This window comes from Apodemus sylvaticus, chromosome 4, assembly GCF_947179515.1.
Source record: "Apodemus sylvaticus chromosome 4, mApoSyl1.1, whole genome shotgun sequence".
NCBI lineage: Eukaryota > Metazoa > Chordata > Mammalia > Rodentia > Muridae > Apodemus > Apodemus sylvaticus.
Genome location: NC_067475.1, coordinates 59,795,933 through 59,813,097, shown reverse-complemented (window position 1 = coordinate 59,813,097; position 17,165 = coordinate 59,795,933). Strand labels below are relative to the sequence as shown.

At 37.4% G+C, this 17,165-nt stretch overlaps 1 protein-coding gene and 1 pseudogene across 2 annotated transcripts in view; one reads left to right on the top strand and one right to left on the bottom strand.

The window, feature by feature from the left end:
• The window catches only part of Magi3 (membrane associated guanylate kinase, WW and PDZ domain containing 3), a 254,253-nt gene that overhangs the window by 88,795 nt on the left and 148,293 nt on the right, over positions 1–17,165 (bottom strand). For both annotated transcript variants that reach the window (XM_052179584.1, XM_052179585.1), the window contains exons 3-4: positions 6,851–6,970; positions 1,817–2,026 (exon numbers count right to left, since the gene is read on the bottom strand). In XM_052179584.1, coding sequence (XP_052035544.1) covers positions 1,817–2,026; positions 6,851–6,970 — 330 coding nt within the window. The remainder of the gene's footprint in view (positions 1–1,816; positions 2,027–6,850; positions 6,971–17,165) is intronic.
• Positions 5,093–5,193, top strand: LOC127683846 (uncharacterized; annotated as a pseudogene).

Genomic DNA, 17,165 nt, shown 5'->3' with positions numbered 1-17,165 from the left:
CTGTCTCCAGGTATTCCTTTGTTCCTGTGTCCTGATGACTTTGGGCTGGTCCCTCTTGGGCCAGGAATTTGAGCAGAAGTGGTGGTATTACCTGTGCTCACAGGTGTGCTAGCACTCCTGGGAGACCAGCTCTCTCCCTGCGGTATTTGGGTATGGGGCACTGTGGAACAGGATCAGCTCCGTGTGCAGATGGAAACTGGCAACCCTCCAACTATTAACAACTCCTTCCTACCTTTAGTCACTCTCCTTTCTATACCACCAATCTTCCTTATCTATTAGATCATATCTTCCCACATAAAAACATGTCACTTCTCCATTCTTTAAAAAGAAAGTTATCTTTCTCCTCTGACAAGGCTCCCAAGTTTTCCACTCTATGCCAAACCATCTTCACACAATTTAGATTTCCTCTACCTCAACTCCTCCATTTCTCTATGGACCTCACCCTCTTAAGGCTTCTGAACTTTCCTTAATAAAACTATACTTACCAAGATCACCAATGATCTACACACAATCAAATCCAATAACCAATTCTCAGTCCACATCTCATGTAAACTATCAATGGCATCTGACATAACTGGTTACTTTCTTCCTTCTGTCTACAGTAGCTCTCTGATTGCTACCCCTCTTCATGCCTTCCTATTGCCTATCTCAACAGAGGAGCTGAATGAGCCCACTCAGCCTGTTACACAGTCCTCTTCACGAAAAGCAATTGTGACTTCACATCTTAAAATAACCCACTAAATTCTTGAGCTGGCCTCTAGAACTATGCAGCATATATTTTCCTCCCTGTCATTACTGCCCAACCTCACCTGTCACTACTGCATTCTTTCACTTTCCATCATTCTGCTCAAACCATTTGCTGTTGTCTAAATATTCCAGGCATACTATCATTTCAGGAATTTAAATTTACAGTTGCCTCTGTTAGGAATGCTCTTCTCTTGGATAGGTGGACTTGACTCATTTGTTTCAAGTCTTTTCTGACAGTTTATTTAAAACTGCAAGTTGACTACCTCTACTTTCTACTTCCCCGCACGCTTTGTTTAGTATCATCAGTCATGCTGTATGTTGTTTATCCAGCTATGTTTTTCTCATCAGAAAGTAAGCTCTGAGATCTGGCTGCTTTGTTCACTATTTTATTCCTGGCATTTAGAACAAATTCTAGTTTGTCCTGGCACTTAGTAGCCCAGCAGATGTTCAATAACTATTTGTTAAATGAATAAATGAATGAAATCCCTAGTTTATTTTCCTTGTAGAATATATAATAAAGATTTAAAGGTATCCAATGTAGTAGTCAATCTGGAAGCGAGTTACGTCTGGGGAAATAAGTATGCAAGACAAAAGGAAAACCAACTAAATGATCTAAGATACTTTCTCAATGTAATTCCAAATGACTATACCTTTTAAAACACTATTTTTGTTTTGACACCCAAATACACTGTCCAACTCATTTAACATTAAACATAAGTATCGAGAAGTTAGAACAATAGCCTGTATTATAAAACAATAGGCTGTATTATAAAACCATTTTTGTTTTACTCCTGAGAAGTAGAACTATGCCAGAAAGATTCCCATATCCCAGCATCACAAGTATTTCAGGCAACAAGGTGATGCCACATCATTAATCATAGCTTACTGTTGCTAACTCATGTTAGTTTATAAGTTGATCCTCAGAAATATACATTGTTCCACACACAGCTTTCATAGAGAATTAGAATTCTGCCACTTGCTCTGCATATAGTACAAGAAATATTTAAGTATTTTAATTCAAGATTAAAGCCAATCTAAATCCAATCAGAAGTTGTTAATGTTTACAAACCCATGCTGCCACTGCCATTAACAGCTTCTTTGTCCTCCTCGTCCTCTTCTTCGGGGAGAGAGCTGTCCATCCTTTCCATCTTGCTGACAGATGTGGTTCGTTTTCTTTGGGATTCTGTGTCAAACTCATTGTCAAAGAGGACCTGATCAACTGGATCGGGCTGGAAAGGACTAGGCTCTGCTGGAGGCTTGGGTGTGCCATAGAAATTTCCTGTGATGTACAGAAATGGCAGCTGAAAGCACAAACACTGACCAAGCTACTTAAGTACAGCTTAAAGATGGCCTCTGCTACTGACTAAAGGCCAAGCATCTGTATGGATCAATTTCTGTATCTTGCCATGTTAGCTAATATACAAATACTGTTTGTATTTTCATTTTGTTTTATACAGGTTCTGAATTAGGGCTGAATTTGGAAATATAAAAGCATCAATTCTCTTATGCAATAATGAAAAAAGGTATATAAAATGAACTGATTTTGTTATAATGTATAAAATGAATTATTTTTACTAAAATGAGGATATATACAAAGGCTAAAAACTATTTCATATAGGAATATAAGCTGCTGTGTAATTTAAAAAAAGCTTTCTGCACACTTGAATTATTTTACCTGACAATTTATTGAAGAGCCATTATGTATCTAGCTCTATACTAGCACACACTCTGAAAAGCAAGAGATCATTTAATGTTTTTCTATGAGGAATATTTTGATTTTTCCAGTACCAGTACTTGGTCAGTTTGTCATGTAGCTCGCACTGAGCAGGCAGGCACCATGGGAAAGTGTTCAGCAAGTCTAGCTGTCTTAACTGTCACTATTTCTACTTCTTTTGATTTTTATATCAATCATTATGTTACTGTTATAAAAAGCAAAATATAATTTAAGAATAAAACATTTTTTGCCTTTTATTATTATGCTTATAAAATATCACATTTTAAATCTGTTTAAATCTTTAAACTGTTCAGCTCTAAAAGAGGTAATTAAGATACAGATTGACATAATGGAAATTAAAAAAAAATAATTGGTTGTTTTTCCCTAAATAGAAAAATATCATGTCAGGCTACATAAGACTAAGACAAATCTAGAAATAAATAGTATACCCTAAATACATATGTTAGAAGGAGAAAACATTACAGTGAAATCTGTGTGAATTTGACTATAAGTACAATTATCAATATTTAAAAGGTCAAACTCAATTATTTCTTTGTTTTCAAACACATATTTGAAGTGGGGTATGCCAAATAGATGAATACAAAGATTTGTATTAAAACAGATTAGATTTTTTGTCAATTTTATGACCTGTATATGAAGATGCAAGGGAAATGTTAGTTCATTATTTTCTGAGCAAAACACCTAATACTGCAAGCAGAGGTCTGGCTGGAAGAAAAGATGTACCATAATCTTATTTTTTTTCCCATTTTATCTTATTGTATAGACCTCACTGTGTAGCCCTGGCTGTGCTGGAATTCACAATGCATACCTGGGCTATTCTCAAATCACAGAGATTTACCTGCCAGTGCTTCTTCTGGGATTAAAGATGGGTAGTAACATACCCAGCTACTTTTCCATTTTAAAGCTCAATACTCACACTATCAAGGATTTTGGATCAACCAAAATAGAAATGAGTACATGTGTTTTAGGGAATGATAGTACCAACAGAAATATATTTTACTGAAAATTCTCAACTAATTGTAAAAAAATTAGCATATTCTTAAGGAAAAGTTAAGGGAAAATGCAGAGTACAAATTGCTATCTAGTCACTAGATTTTGGGGTTTCATAATAATTTTTTAAATAGTTTCCTTCTTTAAGAAAGTCTTCTCAGGGTTGGGGAGATGGCTCAGCATTAAAAGCAATTGCTTCTCTTGTTCAAGACCCAGGTTCAATTCCTAACACCCAAATAGTAGCTTACTACCATCCATAATTGAAGTTCTAAAAGATCCAACACATTCTTTTAACCTCTACAAGGCATGAGCATGATACACATACATATACACATACATACATACATACATACATACATACATACATACATACAGGCAGGCAAAATGGATTTTTTTAATCTAAAAACTTTTAATTAAGAAAAGAAAAACCAGCCAGGCAGTGGTGGTGCACGCCTGTTAATCCCAGCACTCGGGAGGCAGAAGCAGGTGGATTTCTGAGTTCGAGGCCAGTCTGGTCTACGGAGTGAGTTCCAGGACAGCCAGGGCTACACAGAGAAATCCTGTCTTGAAAAACCAAATCCAAAAACAAAACAAAACAAAAAACAACAACAACAAAAAAAACTACCCCCCCCAAAAAAAAACAAAAAAGAAAAGAAAAACCTTTTAATTTATAGAGCTATCAACTATTAAGTATTTCAAACCTGAAATTGTAGATAATAATATCTGAATCATATTAGAGTTGTATATGCCATAAACATGTTTACTTATATGAATATAGGTATATTCATATCTTCTAGGTATTAGATTTATCTTTTAAAAATTAATATTTAGCAGAATTTTCTCACTTCTCCCCAACCTTCTCTCTTTTTCAGAAAGAGTCTCAGTATGTAGCCCCAAATGGCCTAGAACTTGCTGTGTAGACCAGAATGGTCTCTAACTTCCAGAGATCCATCTGTGCTGCCTCTCTGCCCCTTGCCCCCACCTCTGCCCCACATCTGCTTCTAAAGTACTGGGATTAGGATTACAGGTAAATAGTACCATGCTGGGATCTCTCTTTTTAAGAAAAGGATCTTATCCAAGGCTAAGGTTGAATTCCTGATCTTGCTGCCTCTTGTCTCCCAAGTACTGGGATTATAGGCATGTTCCTTTATACTTGATTGTAATTGTATTTGCTTTTACTTTTCTCCATGAAATAGGTCTACTTCTAGAATCATAGTTTGTAAACTTATCAAACAAGAGCCCCTGTTCTCCACTGTGAAGAATGAAAACAGACAACTATTCAAAACTATTTCATCAAGCTGAGTACATTCTACAAGTCAAAAAAATTTGGTCTAACACCAGGAGAAAGATGAAATAAAATGTGATACTCAAACTATGGCATACTATTTAAGAATTAAATGTAATGAATTCAGATAAATGTAGGATAGTAATAACAAGAAGTAATCTAAAAGCTATAATAATATGTAAAAACAATAAAGAATGAAATAAGACAAAGAACAGAGATCATATAAATAATAAATATGTGAAAAGGATACAATAAACATTTTTGTAAGAATGTGTATAAACAAAATGAGTATTAAATAAATAAGACACAAGCCCTCTGAATAAAGGTGGGAACAAGTGCTGGCTTAGGCAGCACACAGACTAAAATTGGAGCTGCACAGAGATTAGCATGGCCCGTGCAAGGATGACACAAAATTCATGAAGAAGGCCAGATCTTTACTGGACTTGGGTTTTTTTATTTATTCTTATTTTAATTTTTACTTTTGGGGGGATGTCCCAGGGTAGAGGGGCACACATGGATAGACTGGGAAATCAGTGTGATTGGGATACATGATGTGAAATTCCCATAGATGTTCCCATAAAAATGTTATGTGAAAAAAAGTGAAGACAAGCTAGCCTGCCATTCCTCTGACACATCCTCACTTGGCGAAAACTATATTCCTATTGTGTTTCTTTACATTTCTTGTTTTGTTTCCTTCATAGCATCTCAGTTTATACTTAAATTTTCTCTACCTTCCGTACTAAAATACAGAATTTATTAAAGCAATAGCATTTTGATCTTGTTCACCACAATATTCCTAGGTCTCTTGCAAGACTTGGCACATAGTACGTACTTGTCAAGTGGTTGCTGAATAAATAAAACATGATCAAATCAATTTTTAAGTGAATGGATGATTCATGTGAGCCGAAGCCAGAAAAAATAGGCCAGAGTTTACAGGCAAGAAGGAAATGACTCAACGTTCTGAATAAGAAAGGGATGTGATCAGAAGTATGAGAGCTTAGCCTGAGGAAGCCCAGCATTGTAGCAAGGGGCAGGATGGAACTAACAAAGGGAAGACACTGGAGCGGGCGAGGGAGGAGGGGACCAACCGTGATATAAGGATGAACTCAATAAAGGACCTACAATGCAGCAGTGAGAAGAAACCATGGAAGTGGCTACCCGGATGAAATGACCACACGTGGTAACTGAAGTGAAACAATATGCACACACATGCACAAAGCATGCATGCCAATGAGATGCATTCATTCAAGGGTATTTACTGAACATCATCTCTATACACTGAAGACAGAATAAAGCAAGAAAGGCATTATCTTTATTACACAGAAGTTGTGAAAGCCATCCTTATAAAAGCAGAAAAAACATGATGAAAAAGTATAAAGTGCTATGAGAGTGGATAAGCTTGCCAAGGGAAAGGTGTGTTATCATTAAAAAGATGAAACTGACCTCAAGTTTGTACTTCAGGGAAACAAATGGGCACAGGAAACAGAGATATGAAAATCAATTGTTGGTGTTATCCCTCAATATCTATTTTCTTTTCTGCAAGATTTTCAGGTACCCACAGGCTTATCAAAGTTTATGGACTTTAGACCTCCAGCCATGGACAGAGAACCATCCACAAGCACTTGCTAGGTTTAGACGATGGTGGTGAACTGCTTAGATATATGTAAACTTGCCAGTTTGGTTAATTCTTAATGCAATGTAATATTTTGGTTATTGTCTAATTCCATCTAATTAGTAAATTGGGAATTTTCTATCAAAAGAAAATAACATTTTCAAATAATGTCTTAAGACTTTATTTTATGCATACAGTTATTTTGCCCCATGTATATTTGTGTACCATATGTATGCAGTGCCCACAGAGGACTGAAGAGGGCACTGGATCCCCTGTAACTGGAGTTTAAGACAGTTGCTAGCCATCATGTAGATATTGGAAATCAAAAGCAAGTGTTTTGGAAAAGCAGCCAGTGTTCTTAACTGTTAATCCATCTCCCTAGTCCTCCCAAATAAACTTTTTAAAAATTGCATTTACTGATGATATTCCCTCTGAAATGATTCTGGTTATTTGGAAGTAGATTTAATATTTGGGGACATACCATCATACGTTCCACTTTCTAACAATGCTCCGCTTTCTTCCAGTGCCTTGAATTGTTCAACAGAAATGAAATTATAGTCCACCCCTGGGACTTCCCCATCCCTGGGAGCCCTTGTAGTACCTACGGAGAAAAGAAGAAAAATGATAAATACAAACACTCAAAAATTCAGCCTAAGAAGACTACATGGAAGACAAGAGTTATTTAATACATTGTAGCTGATGTATTAAAGTATCATCATAATAACTATAGGAGAAATATACTTGAATAAAATAGTAATAAAATTCAAATCTATAAAAACTCCATAGTAAGTTTAGTGCTAATAAAGACATAATTTCCTGGCATATAGTTTGTTTGTTTTTTTTTTAAGATTTTATTTTAAAACTTTTAATTGTTTGCGTGTGTTTGTGTGTATGAGAGAGAGAGCGAGAGAGTGCATGCACGTGTGTGTGTGTGTGTGTGTGTGAGAGAGAGAAAGAGAGAGAGAGAGAGAGTGTGTGAGTGAAAGAGAAAGCAAGAGAGAGCAAGCATGCACATGTGCGTGTGAATATCTGTGAATGCAAATGCCTACAGAGGCCAAAGGAGGGGGTTGAACCCCCTGAAGCCAGAGTTCCAGGTGGTTGTGGGCTGCCTGCTGTGGGTGCCAGAAGTCAAACTTGGGTATTCTGCAAGAGCAGTACCTGCTCATAACCTTCAAACCATTCTCCAGCACCACAATAATTATTTTAAAATCCCAATATTGTTACTTAACCAAGAAGGAAAAACAAATTCACCAGGAACAGACTTCATCAAACTTTCCAACTAATCATGGCATAAATGGTGAAGACTGCATTTATTTATGGCATATTTTGGGGTGGGGAGAAATGGGTCTTCACTATTTATCTCCCTGGCTGGCTATGTAGGCCAGGCCAGCAGCAAACTTGGTTTTTTAAATAATCGCCAAAACATGAAAAAATGATCCACAAAGATGATGATAATGCTAATGATGATATAAATATAACAGGCAGAGAAAATTAATAGCTACATCAACATTCTGTGCAGTGATTTACTGAATATAGCATTTTTATTTTAAAGGCTAGAGGATACAAATGTTACAACATATAGCTTATTTTAGCATAATTATTTTCATTATCAAAAATTTTGTTTCTTATATGCTGAACCAAGATTCATTCAATCAGCATCTGTTTTGCTTTATATTAAAGTGGAAAGTTGATAGGAAGTTGAATAGCTAAAATTATAACTTAAAATATTCTATGAAAGTGGGAAATCCCATGGCTACAAATACCCGCACCTCTTTTCATTAAAAAATGGAACTGCTCCCTTCAGCCTTTTTAAAACTTTCTTTTATTAATTCAGTGGTAAACATGCTGTGCAAGTTTAGAGGTCAATATTTCCATCTCCCATCCTTCTAGAATGTTCTCGTTACTATGCAAGGAATGTCATCTAGACCCTTGAGTAAGTAATTAGAGCTCCAGGCAACAAACAGCACCAAGCCCCAGACAGAAGGGAGAGCCACCCTGATTCCCGCTTCCAGGCCAAGCTGTCACTGACTTTGCCACAGGTGTGATCCCAGCTAAACCCAGACAACTCACAAAGCAAGCCATGGCAAATAGCATGTGACGGCTATTTTAAGCCACAGAATTTTAAGGCAATTTGTTATGTAGCAAAGCCTCACAGGATGTACAAATGAACTCTATTATCAAATACAATGTCTATATAAAACTCAACTCATAAGCAAATCATATTGTAAATAATGCCATATGAACAACACCAATCAAAGGGGCAGGAAGAACTTCCCTTTAGTCTGGAATTATTATAATCTATGGTCTGGTTTAGAACAGTCATTTAACTTATGTGGGATTTGTTATCTTTCTACAAAGTGGCACTGGACAAGATGATGCTTATGACCCTTCCTACTAATAGACATGGATGTTATATGACTCCAAAACGTATATTGCTAAGATTTAAAAAGCGGCTTTGGTAATTTGTATTTTAGAAATACAAATTACTATAAACTCTAGCTTCCTCCCATAAAGATAAAAAACAACCTTTTTTCTCTTATCCTTTTGCCTTTATTATCTCAAAAAATGTCTTTAGTTTCTTGATATTCTCCCTATATTTTATGTATATAAGTTGCACAGTACATTTCGCCTTTTACAAAGAAAAGAGGTCTGCTTCCCCAGTTCCCACCTCCTTCTCTCATTTTCTCCTCAGCACATTAGAATCCTATCTTTGCTCTAATCACTCAATAAGAAATTTTCTATGTTCACAGCTAATCTCTACTTTAACTCAATCTTTCTAAACCACTTAGCACAGTTTATCATACTGTGGTGACCACCAACCATAAAATTATTTCATTACTACTTAGTCAACTGTTATTTTGCTACTGTTATGAATCATAATGTAAAGCTCTGATATGTAGGATATCTGATATGTGACCCCTCTTGGGTCATGACCCAAAGGTTGAGAACCATTTTCTTGGAGCATAACCCCTGGTAAGTTGACAGTACTCCAGGGGAAGACCATATATCCAAGAATATTTGTGCAGCACAAATTGATCTTGATGGGAGGAAAAGGATACAAAATTAGGTGAGCAGAGAAAGGAGGTGAGGATAAATCTGCTTAAGAGGTGAGAAAGAAGAGTAAATATGATCAAAGCGTGGCATGCAAAATTTTTCAATTGGGGAAATTATTTAGACCAAGTGAGATTGGCTTAGTGGATAAAAGCACTCCTCAGTCAAGCCTGATAGCTTAAGTTTAATCCCCAAACCTCAAGGTGGACACAAAAAAACCACTCCCAAAAAATCATTCTCTGATCTCTACATGTGCACTTAGAACACACACCCTTTTCAATAATTAATAATAATAATAATAATAGTAGTAGTAGTAATAACAATAACAACAACAACAATAACACAAGAAAAAGAAATAAACAAAAATCCATGGAATTTAGTCATGGGCTCCAAACTAATATAATTCTTGTAAAACTTAATTGGTTGTCATATGTCAGGCACTGGTGGTCCTGGGTTCTATAAAAAGGCAGGATGAGAAAGCCAGGGGAAGCACATCAGTAAGCAATATCCTCCATGGCCTCTGCATCAGCTCCTGCCTCCAGGATCCCACCCTGACTTCCTTCAATGATGAACAGCTAATAGGGAAGTGTAAGTGGAATAAACCCTTTCCTCAACTTTCATTTTGATCATGGTATAATAGAAACCCTAGCTAAGACACTCACTTTCAAATCTGCTATGAAGCTCTTACCAGAAGCCAACCAAATGCTAGCACCATGCTCTTGAACTTTCAGATTTATGAGTTAACCCCCCAAAACCCAACCCCTTCTTCTTTAAAAATTACCCAGTCTCAGTAATTTCTTAAGCAACAGAAAAGAAACTATGCCACTAGCTATATAGATTTCCTGTTATAAAATAGCTATATTTTAAAAATTAATTTGTAGGTCTTTAGGTTCTTGATACCTAATAAATCACCAAATCTAATGTGCCATGAATCTACACAATCAATACACCATCATTTCATTTCATTTCATCTCTAACAATGATTTAAAAATTTAAAAATCTATTGTAAGATTGTGCCCCAGTTGTATTATTTTAGATCATGAAGTAATTGTCTTAATAACGATGAAGTTTTATAGTCCATTTTCTGGAATACGTATTTCATATGAAACATTTCTATGAAGTATGATTTTTCTAAAATTACTTTCTTCTGCGCATGTGTCCAATAGACATTGAAGGGAAACTAGAGCCAGAAATACCCTTTCAAAAACGATTACAATCCTGCAAACAACACACAAAACAGTTCTAATAAAAAATATTACTGCAGTTGAAAAGAAATGCTAAAATATTAATAAAAAGTACTAGAGGAAGGAAGCTATTTTCTTGTTAAAATGATGGGATAGGTATGTGATATATAATTCTAAGACTAACCATTATGATCAGAGAACAGAGGCCACACTGAAGTAAATAGGCACCATTGTTTCTACTCGATTTCCCTCAGATACAGCATTCAGCTGTGCTCATTTATTCTGATTTCTTGCTTCTATTTGATGATAAGACACTAAGCTTGTAAAAAAAATGACATAAGAACTAAGACAACCTGTTACATTGCTATCATGAATACTTACCAATTGTATCTGAGATAATCTGCACTGGAGAAATAAATACCCAAACAGGCATTACCTTCTCTTATTCTGATTTGTTAATTTTTAATTTTTTCTGTGTGGGGTAATCACATGTATGATGCACATGTCTTTGTGAATATGTGTGGGCATGTGTGTGCAAGGGCAATGCCTGTATGTAGACGCAAAGGCTAAATGACAACATAATGTGTCATCCTTTATTGCCTCTGCCTATAGTTCAGAGGCAAGGGCTCTCACCGACCTTGGGCTTGAGTTTCATTAGCAAGGCTGGAAGCCAGCAAGGTCTGGTCAGCCTCCTCTTCTGTGCTGCAGTTAGATATTCTCAGAATGCCTGGCTTATTACCTGGGTGCTCGTATCCATCTCCAGTCCTCACAGTTTGCAGCATGTTCTCTGATTGGACAAACCTTAGAAAAGTGTAGCCTTAGAAAGTACTGCAGCAAAGTCACACTCACACTAGTTTCTCAGTAAAGTGAAGCAGATGTGCAGAGTGGAGAGGAAGGGAGCATGAAGGAAAGAGTAGTCTTTTTTCCTATTTATTCCAACAATACCCACCAGGATTTATTAAAAAGCCAATTATCAGTCACAACAATTCTGTAGAAATGAGTATTTGCCACCAGGATCTGTTACATCCTATTATTATAAAGCTACAATTTTAAACTGTAAAACAGCACACCAATTTTCACAATAAACTGATAAACAGCACACCAAATTTATGTTATTTTCAGTAATAACTATCCCCTATAATTTCTAGAATCAGATACACGAAAGAAGGCACTGCTCAAAATTCAAGAGTCAGAAATTTTTATTGGCCCAGCACGATGGTGCACCAGGTAAGTGCATTCATTCATCCTGAGTTTGATCCCATGACCAACCTGGTAGATAGAACTGAATCTCTAGATGAAGAGCATTGTCCTATGACCTTTACTCTCTCCCTTACAAGTAAATGAATAAATGTAATAACAAAACTTAAAAAAGCAATTTCCATCAATTTATTCAGATCTTTTTAGTCTAAGCCTATAGAGAAATCTTACGCTTGCTTGGGTTAATTTCTAGGTGTCTCATCCTTTGTCTTCTGGGACAAGGTTTCCCTGCCTAGCTAACCTAGCTAGGTTTCCCTGCCTAGCTCTGGCTGTTCTCGTCCTTGAGTGCTCCCAGGCTTCATCCTCCAAGTGCAAGGATTACAGTCATGTGCCACCATGCTACTTTGGGGAGCAAGGGTTGGCCTTACGCAAGCATGTCAGACGAGCAAATACTTAGCAAACCTTTATTTTCAAATTAATGATGGCACAAAATAATACAAAATGGGGGTTTGATTACTTTATTGGGATATTAACTTACCTACAAATTCTAAGAGTATAATTGCTGTGAGTTTAAAAAACAATAAGCCCCAAGTTTTCCTAGGTCTTTCTGTGGTCTCATTTCTATGGCAGCAACTGACCTACTGACACAGTTTTGCTTTTAATAAAATCTCCTGTTCATGGAATAACTCATGGTTAACGTGAGTATAGTAGTTGTTTGCATCTAGCCTGTTTAGTCTGTAATGAGGCTTAGGATTCACCCATGTTCAATTTCTTGTGTATGACATTATGTCATTTATTGGGGGGGGGGGAGGGTCCTTTTAATTCCTTTCCAAGCAGAATGGCTTTTTTTTTTTTTTTTTTTTTTTTTTTTTTTTTTTTTTTTTGGTTTTTCGAGACAGGGTTTCCCTGTGTGGCCCTGGCTGGCCTTGAACTCAGAAATCCACCTGCCTCTCTGCCTTCCAAGTGCTGGGATTAAAGGCATATGCCACCAGTGCCCGACTCTTCTTCTTTTTGATTATTCTGGCTAGAATTCTAAGTACTGAGTTGAACAGTATAGCAACAAGTAAACTTCCCTTGCATGTTGCCTCAAACATAGAAAAAGCTTACTGCTGAGTGTGATGTTAATTGTGGGCTTTTCAGATACAGTCTTTATTATTCTGAGGTAGTTTCCTTTCCTTATAGTCCTAATCTGATAAGCATGGTATTTTTCAATCATGGTAGAATGCTAAATTTTGTGAAATATTTCTTCTGTATTAACTGAGATGTTTATGTACATTTATTGATTCATAGCATTGCAGGCATAAATCCCACCTATTTATTACATATTATTGTTTTAACTGAATTAGGTTCACTAGTATTTTAAGATTGGGGTAACTATTTATAATGGGCTTAGGCTTTTTGTTGAAAAGTACTATTTCAATTTCCCCAATAGTTACAGGTCTCCTCGTGCTTTTTTATTTTTTCTTATGATTCAGTCCTGGTAGGGTTTTGTTTCTACTCACTTACCTATTTCCTCTAGTTACTAACTGCCTAGTGTATAGTTATTCCTACTATTGTCGTAACTCTCACATCAATTGTCATGCCTCCACTTCATTATTTTGCTCTGTCATTGCTCATATTTTCAAATCTTGGCTTTACTCATTTCTTCTATGACTTTTCTATTTTGTATTCCATTATCTCTGCTCTTATGGTCACTAACCCTTCCTTTCGTTAACTTTGGGTTTAGCTTTTCCCTGTTGTTGTTCCTTCAAGTATGAAGTTTAGAAATCTCAGGTGACTGGTCTCCCTCTTAGCTTCCATCACATGCTGTAAGTTTTGGTATGTTGTATCTTCACTTTTATTGATGCCAGAAATGTTCTCAATTCCACTGTAATTCCTATTTTCAGCCACTTGTTATTTAAAGGACCACTGTTTTAATTTCCACATATTTGTAGATTTTTCTGCTTTTCTTCCATTATTAGTTCATTTCTCTATGGTCAGAAGAGGTACGTCAAATTTTTTTTTTTTAATTTGTTAAAGAGACTGTGTGTGTGGCCTGAGAATGTTTGAGGATGTGTATGGCGGTACTGTTGTGTAGAGAGTATTTAACTGCTAGCTCCATTTGGTCTATTATGTTACTAAAATTCTCTGTTTCAGGCTGGGCAATGGCGCATGCCTTAAATCCCAGTGCTTGGGAGGCAGAGGCAGGCAGGTGTCTGTGGGGTTTAAGCTAGCTTGGTCTACATAACAGAGTTCTATGACAGCTAGATAAGAGACCATTTTTCAAAAAATTCTTTCTTTCTTTTCTTTCTTTCCTTTCCTTTTCTTTCTTTTCTTCCTTCCTTCCTCCCTTCTTTCCTTTCCTTCCTTTCCTTCCTTTCTTTCCTTGTGCTTAATTTCTTCTTGTTTATGAGTAGAATACCTCTATAAAGAGATAACAATATCTGATGATCTATTTACCACTGATGGGCACTGGGGCTATTTCACAATTTTGGCTATTATAGCTAAAGAAGTCAAGAACTTAAAAGTCTTTTTTTTTTTTGGTGTTTTTTTTAAATAGAAAACTATTCATAGGGCTTTTATTTTATCATCATTCAAGCTGGTAATTTAAAATTGTACAGACTATCTCATTAATAAGATCTATTGACAGGGATACAATTTTATTTCTCTGTAAAATACATTATCAATTTGCTCATGATCTTAGGCTATCTCACACAGTATTTTCAGGGTGTCTGATATAAAACTGGGAAGAAATTATGAAAGGCCATGTATAGTCATCCTGACTTTGTCTCCTTCTGAAAGGGACTCAATCCCTATCCAGTCCTTATCACTTGCTGTGGTTACTCTGTAGGGTAGATTTCTTCTGCTCTATCAACTCTGGTCTTTATCATAGGGAGATACAAAATTCAAGGCAGACGTCTTTAATGAGCTTCCTTTTGTTGTTTTGCACGCTGTTGTAAGCCTGATGGGTACTTCCTCCATGTTCTGGATCCTTCACTGGAAGGATGGAGCACATGGATCAGAGAACAAGAGGGACCAACATGGAACATCAGTGACAAATAAGCACGTGGTCTTGTAAGCTAATGAAATGCATGTGTGGTTATCACAGTCAGCCAACTAATACAAATGGCTGCTTGTATTTTTATCTCTGGGAAATTAAAATTCGAATGATTTTAGTTTAGTAATAAAGGCAAGGCAATGGCTAGGTATTTTATAATAAAACTTTTCTTAAGTGCATTTTCAACATTAACACAACAGTCATAAATGCTATTTTCAATTTGTGAATATTTAGAGATATGTTCTATTATTAAGTTTACTATTTTGTGATCATAAAAATAAGGTTTTTGATTTTCAATGACATTATTTTCAGTCTAAATGGCAAACACTTTCTAGTACAATCTTTTTTTTAAAGTTTTATTTATTTTTTTATTTTTTTATAAGATATATTCTTTATTTACATTTCAAATGATTTCCCCTTTCCTGGATGCCCCCTCCCTGAAAATCCCATAAGCCCTCTTCCCTCCCCCTGTTCGATAATCAATCCCTTCCCGCTTCCCTTGTCCTGGTATTCCCCTACACTGCTGTATCGAGCCTTTCCAGGACCAGGTGCCTCTCCTTCCTCCTTCTTGGACATCATTTGATATGTGAATTGTTCTTGGGTATTCTGAGCTTCTGGGCTAATATCCGCTTATCAGTGAGTACATACCATATGTGTTCTTTTGTGATTGGGTCACCTCACACAGGATGACATTCTCCAGTTCTACCCACTTGCCTAAGAATTTCATTGTTTTTAATAGCTGAGTAGTATTCCATGGCGTAAATATGCACATTTGCTGTATCCATTTCCTCCATTGAGGGACATCTGGGTTCTTTCCAGCTTCTGGCTATTATAAATAGGGCTGCTATGAACATAGTGGAGCATGTGTCCTTACTGCATGCCAGGGAATCCTCTGGGTATATGCCCGGGAGTAGTATAGTATAGCGGGGTCCTCTGGAAGTGTCATGCCCAGTTTTCTGAGGAACTGCCAGACTGACTTCCAGAGTAGTTGTACCAGCTTGCAACCCCACCAGCAGTGGAGGAGTGTTCCTCTTTCTCCACATCCCCGCCAGCACCTGTTTTCTCCTTAGTTTTTGATCTTGGCCATTCTGACTGGTGTGAGGTGAAATCTCAGGGTTGTTTTGATTTGTATTTCCTTGATGACTAAGAATGTTGAACATTTCTTTAGGTGCTTCTCAGCCATTTGATATTCCACAGGTGAAAAGTCTTTAAATAGATATATTTAAATGTATATTGGGTTAATGTCTAAGAATGAAAGTGCTGACTCATTTTCAGGCAGCGGCAGCTGCAGCAACAGCAGCAGCAGCTTGTCCAGCAGAAGGGCCATCAGCAGTGGAACCAAGGCAACAGGGTCCTGGCAGGCCCTGTGCCTGCTACCACTGACAATAGCTGGCCAACCAGGCTAAAGCGGATTTACAGCGCCTTTCACTGCACTGAAGCCACATCAGAACTCTGCCTCCTGCCAGTCAGTTACGAGAGACTCTCCACCATCTTGGCTCTCAGGCGCCAGAGAGAACTGACAGCCTGAGGTAAGCAAACATAACCCGAGGCCAACATCAGGTCGACAGGCATTGGACTGCACCCAGGCCCTGGGCTGTCCGGTGGGCCATCTGTGTGCCAACCCAGCCAGGAGATTGTCAGCCCAGCAGACTCTCCTGGCACTTTCTGGGAGCGCACACACCACCATCTTGGCTACCTGACAGAACCAGTTAATAGTCATAGTCCGAGGCGAACATTGCTCGGGCCTAAGCCTGCCAGGCTTTTGCCTAGACTCAGGGCCTGAGCAGCTAGGCTAGCCTTTTGTGCACCAACCAGGTTAGGAGAGCGGCTGCCGGGCAGAGTGATCAGCACTCGGAAAAGGTCCCTGCAGCATACACCATCAGCACTCCCTGAAGGAGCAAACGGGTGCAACCTGGTTCACAGATACAATCTGGGGCAAGGCACACTAGGGCTCCAAGGGCACGCAAGAGGAGGACAGCACATCAGCAATCTGTGACAGGGGAAACAAAGCCATCCAGTGTTGCGGAAAGAGCCCTACAGCCTCACAGGAGGCTCAAACATCAGCCAGAGACAAGACCAACTAATGCCAGAGATAACAAGATGGCTAAAGGCAAATGTAGGAATGCTACTAACAGAAATATAGGCAATATGGCAGCGTCTGAACCAAACTCTCCAACATCAGCAAGTCCTGGATACCCCAACACACCAGAAAAACAAGATTTGGATTTAAAATCACTGGTCATGCTGCTGCTAGAAGAACACAAAAAGGACATAAATGAATCTCTTAAAGAAATAGAGAATAAGCTATAAACCCATATAATGGAAAC